The sequence below is a fragment of the Berghia stephanieae genome, chromosome 7, assembly GCF_034508935.2.
Source record: "Berghia stephanieae isolate SIO BIC M18660-M18661 chromosome 7, UCSD_Bste_1.3, whole genome shotgun sequence".
NCBI classification, from domain to species: Eukaryota; Metazoa; Mollusca; class Gastropoda; order Nudibranchia; family Aeolidiidae; genus Berghia; species Berghia stephanieae.
The window spans coordinates 4,299,951-4,305,658 of NC_088366.1; the positions used below are offsets into that span (position 1 = coordinate 4,299,951).

The 5,708-nt window shown below is 37.1% G+C and overlaps 1 protein-coding gene across 1 annotated transcript in view; it reads right to left on the reverse strand.

Moving 5' to 3' along the window:
• Positions 1-398: 398 nt before the first annotated feature.
• Positions 399-5,708, reverse strand: part of LOC144976389 (oncoprotein-induced transcript 3 protein-like) — a 10,573-nt gene continuing 5,263 nt past the window's right edge. The window contains exons 3-6 of the mRNA XM_078920654.1: positions 5,622-5,708; positions 3,122-3,241; positions 1,598-1,737; positions 399-783 (exon numbers count right to left, since the gene is read on the reverse strand). The exon at positions 5,622-5,708 is cut by the window's right edge and continues 15 nt beyond it. Coding sequence (XP_078776780.1) covers positions 522-783; positions 1,598-1,737; positions 3,122-3,241; positions 5,622-5,708 — 609 coding nt within the window. The 3' untranslated portion in view covers positions 399-521. The remainder of the gene's footprint in view (positions 784-1,597; positions 1,738-3,121; positions 3,242-5,621) is intronic.

Below are 5,708 nucleotides of genomic sequence, written 5' to 3' on the forward strand. Positions count from 1 at the left end.
GGTACCTTCTATAGGGTCAGACATCGAGGTAAAACACACGACAAAAATTGACCTTAAAGTAAACCTTAAAGTCACCAAACTGCACAGTTTGTTGTTGTTGTTGTTTCTTTCTTTTTTTCTTTATTTATTTTCCTCTTTTTTAATTTTAGATTTTTTATTTTGTTTGTTTATTTGATTAGATTTTTAGTGGTTCATTAGTTTGGTTGGGGTTTTATTTTTGTTTTTGGTGGGGTTTTTTCCTTCCATGTTTTTTTTTGCTATTTTTCTTTTTCTTTTTTAATTTCTTAATTTTTTTTTTCAATCAGGTAACTTTGGTTTGATTTAAAATCAATTCTTGTCGTTTGGTTAGCACAAAATGGTGTGACGGATTGTGTCCAATACACAGTATTGTTTTTTAAATTATTATTATTATTATTATTATTATTATTATTATTATTATTATTATTATTATTATTATTATTATTATTATTATTATTATTATTATTATTTCATTTAATATTACTTAATAATATTATTTATTATTACAAGACGTTCAAAGGCCCGAAAGTGACGTATTCACCACGGTCAAGGTCACGTCTCGTGGCTCTTTTTCGAAGATTTCTGGCACTCCCGGTGCAGCTAGCGTTGGTGCAAGATTCCGGTCGGCAGTAGGTGACCCTGCAGTGGAAATGGACAAGGTTGTGAAGGGTGTTCTTGTCCGAGAAGCGGAAGGCTTGAACCTTAAACCTTCGCCTGATGGCTGTGCTGGAAGACACCATGTGTACAGCTGGGCTCACCGGACATCTGTAAGAAAGAGGTTTAAGGTAGAATGAATATTATATATATATATATATATATATATATATATATATATATATATATATATATATATATATATATATATATATATATATATATATATATGTTGTTGTTTGTTGGTTTTTTTGTTGGCTTGATCATAAGACATGTAAAAAAGTTCTAAGTCAACAGGAAGAATGAAAAGTACCGATTTTCTTTATTTAGAACCAAGCTGCTGATTGCTGGGCGGACGTGACATCAGACTACTGGCATAGAAACCGTGAAAAACACCCCCATTTAGTGCACCTCCTGGCCCCAAGGACTGCATCGGTTCTGTTTGAGTTTTCTTTTTCTATTTAATGGTCAGAAATTTATTTGATGTAGTTTGACAAAATTATAAAATTATTATATCAGGCTGTGTCAAAGGGTGTTTTTTTATAGCATTCAAAACGAAATACTACAATAATGAGGTTTTTTATTTTGATTTCATAACATTCCTCACGAAAATACTACAATAATGAGGTTTTTTATTTTGATTTCATAACATTCGACACGAAAATACTACAATAATGAGTTATTTGGATTTAATCACATTCGACACGAAAATACTACAATAATGAGGTTTTTTATTTTGATTTCATAACATTCGACACGAAATTACTACAATAATATTTGTTTAAAAAAAAAGAAAAGTAAGGAAACAAGACTTTTTCATTAATTTCTCAGGGTTGAATCACGAAAACTAAAACTCATCTTTGATCACATTTAGTGGACACTTCGCTAAATCAAAACCTCAAGCAATAACCCATCCGAATCTTACCCATTCCTGACGAGGCTGTACGACACGGGGTCCTCAGCGTCCTCAGTCGGCGTGGCAAAACATTCCTCAATCTGGAGACCAACGTCCGTATTCCAATCGGCAGCCGACAGCTGAAGGAACACCTCTCTGTTGATGGGGATCTGAAATACCCATGATGCATCAGAGAGATGTTACAATATGCTTCAACAGTCATGACGTCACTTCCCTCGTTATGACGCATGATAACTTAGCAACTGGTTCTAAACTATCGGAACAATGGCAGACGCCCTTATGAAATATTTCTCCGACGAGCATAAAAGTGTATCCAGAGGAGAGAAAACATTATAAATATGATCATGTTTTGACTTTCTGATCACATGACATATGAAAAGTTCTAGCCAGCATGAAGAATAAAAAGTACTCTTTTTTTTGTTTAGAACCAGGCTGCACGTCGTTGCTGGGCGACGTGACATCAGACTAGTGAATTTAATAGTAACGAAAGAGTAAAAATGGAGAGGCATCGTATGGGAACAATACTAAGCCTCTCCATTTCCACACTTTCAGTATTTTTCACGATCACCAACTTCCGGCAGCCCTTATCGTTTTCTAAAGATATTACAATAGATTTATAGATAGAATAAAATTGACGTCACTCAGCTCTTTGTTATTGTTTTTAGTCAGCCGTTGTTATGAGTAGTTCTCACCAAATTGCATCAATCTGAATCTACGCGTTTAAAGCTTACATGTAGTTTTGTGTGATGGTACGTTATATCCGGCAGGTATACGGAAATATAGATAGATGAAGTCGATGTCACTCGAGTCTTTGTTATTGTTTTTTTTGCCATCCGCGTTTATGAGTAATTCTCACTAAAATGTATTAACCTGATTATAAACGTTAATGGTTACACATAGTTTGTGTGTTGGTCCATTATACTTCCGGATGGCAATGTTGTGAACTTCTTAGACAAGCGCATACTTTCTATACCGGGCCAACATACAAAACTATTTGCAAGAGAGAGAGAGAGAGAGAGAGAGAGAGAGAGAGAGAGAGAGAGAGAGAGTGTGTGTGTGTGTGTGTGTGTGAGAGAGAGAATCTGAGAGAATGTGAGAGAGAATAAGAGAGATAAAGTGAGTGAGAGAGAGACAGCGTGAAAGAGAGAGTGAGAAAGAGTGAGTGAGAGAGAATGAGAGAGAGAGGGAGTGAGTGAGAGACAAAGTGAGAGAGAGAGAGAGAGAGAAAAAGAGTGATTGAGAGACTGAGAGAGAGAGAGAGATATGATTATCTTCATCATCATAAATATCAACACCATCCTCCTCCTCTTCCTCCTCCTGTTTCTCATCATCATCGTCGTCATCATCATCATCATCATCATCATCATCATCACCATCACTACCATCATCATCATCATCATCATCATCATCATCATCATCATCATCATCATCATCATCACCACCATCATCATCATCATCATCATCATCATCATCATCATCATCATCATCATCATCATCATCACCACCACCACCACCACCACCATCATCCCTTACCTGTGCCGGGAAATCTGTGATGTCCTCCAGATATTCTTCAGTTTTGAATACACGTAACCTATATCTTTGGTTAAAGTGTGGTTTGTCCTCCCACTCCCAGATGTGGTCACGTTCAACAGTCTGTTAAGAAAAAATAATTTTGTATAGATAGAACGAAGTTGACGTCGCTCGGGTCATTGTTATTGTTTTGTGCCATCCGCATTTATGAGTAATTCTCACTAAACTGTATCAATCAGACTATAAACGTTTAAGATTACACAGAGTTTTGTGTGTTGGTCCGTTTTACTTCCGGAGGGCAATGTTGTGAGATTCTTAGCCAAGCGCATACTATCTATATGTCTTGTGCATGTTTATGTGTGTCTGTGTTTTGTCTTCTTTCTTCGTGATGGAATCACGCGTGGATAGTATATTGAGAAATAAAAATGCACCAAAAAAGTATGCTTTTTATATCACGTATTGTGTGTATCCGTGATTTGTTTACATTATTCACGACAGAATCGCGCGTGATGGTCTGAAAAACTAAGGAGCGCCAAAACAGCAAAATGTATATGACATATCTAGCATAGTGTGTATAGATAGAACGAAGATGACGTCGCTCAGGTCTTTGTTACTGTCTTTGCCATCCATGTTTATGAGTCCTTCTCACTTAACTGTTTATACAGACTATAAATGTTCTTGGTTACATATAGTTTTGTGTGTTGGTCCGTTATACTTCCGGATGGCAATGTTGTGACGGACCAACACATAAAACTATGTGTAACCTTGAACGCTTATAGTCTGGTTAATACAGTTTAGTGAGAATTACTCATAAACGTGGATGACAAACAGCAATAACAAAGACCTGAGTGACGTCAACTTCATACTATCTATGCATTTTTAAAGTCTGATAATTGAACGCATAATTGTTGACATGGACAATACAGATAGTATGCGCATGGCTAAGAAACTCACAACATTACCGTCCGGAAATATAACGGACCAAAACACAAAACTATATGTAACCTTGAACGTTTATAGTCTGATTAATACAGTTTAGAGAGAATTACTCAGAAACATGGATGGCAAAAAACAATAACAAAGACCTGAGTGACATCCCCAAAGAAGAGTAGCTGAAGTTATTTATTTACCACCCCATGCCATAGAAGCACAACGGTATATTCTTTGCTTCCTCACCCAGAAGGCTCCGAGTTCGCCGCCAGGTTGTGTGGCCTTGACCAAGTCGCTCTCTAGCTCACTTTGTAGCGCTGCACTACAGCGACTGACACCTGGGGCTATTCCAGTCTTTCCTTCAAATAAACTCTAAATTCAAATTTCCCATTGGGTATCAATAAAGAATTTCTCTTCAACAGTCGTAACGTCACTTCCTTCCTAATGACGGATGGTAAATTAGTAACACTGGCTCTAAACTATCGGAACAATGGCGGACGCCCGTATGAAATAGTTCTCCGGTGAGCATAAAAGCGTATCCAGAGGGAAAAAACATAAATTTGATCATGTTTTGACTTTTACACATTCTGATCACAAGACATATGAAAAGCTCTAGCCAGCATGAAGTATAAAAAGTAATGATTTTCTTTGTTTAGAACCAAGATGGCCGCCGTTGCCGGGCTGCATGACATCAGACTACTGGGTGAGAGAGGGATCTTGAAATGACTTGGGTTTGAAACGAATATTTTTGTGTTCGTGGATAGCTCACACGGTAGAGCCACGCTATCACCTGCCAGGCGGAGTTGTCGTACCAATAAGGTCGCAGGTTCAAACCCCACCACCGCCGCGAAAATGTTTTATTCTCTATTGTCTTCTGGCACTTTTCTACTCACTTCATATCTTGTTGAATCCAATAGGATTCAGTAGTCGTAACGTCACTTCCTTCCTAATGACGCATGGTAACTTAGTAACACTGGCTCTAAACTATCGGAACAATGGCGGACGCCCGTATGAAATATTTCTCCGGAGAGCATAAAAGCGTTTCCAGAGGAAAAAACCCCATAAATTTGATCATGTTTTGACTTTTACACATTCTGATCACAAGGCATACGAAAAGGGGACGAAAAGTTCTAGCTGGCAGGAAGAATAAAAAGTAATGATTTTCTTTGTTTAGAACCAAGATGGCCGCCGTTGCCGGGCGCGTGACATCAGACTACTGAATCCAATTGCTTTTGGGTTCAATTGAAGGATGGTTTTCCAAAACTCCTTACTCCTAACTTCGTCTGTCCCATTTTGAGATACTTGGGATTATCTCCCCTGAAATGTCTCATTCGGTCTATTATTTCATCATATTGAAATTTCAAATTAACACATCTCGGGAAATTCTTGTACCATTTTTAATATAAAATGTCCATTTCCATTTATCTCATGAATGGAAAATCTCAAAAAGTAGAAAAAGAGTTTTGAAAAAGCAGCCCTCAGTTTTAAATTGTCAATCATCTAAAAAGAGACATTGAAAAAAAATATAAATAAAAATAAAACTAGATAATACACTGCATGCAATGTCTCTAACCTCAATAGCTCCTTCAAAAATGGCGGACCTGTTCATGACACAAGAGATGGGGATCTTGAAGTCTTCGTCAAATTCAATGGCAATAAA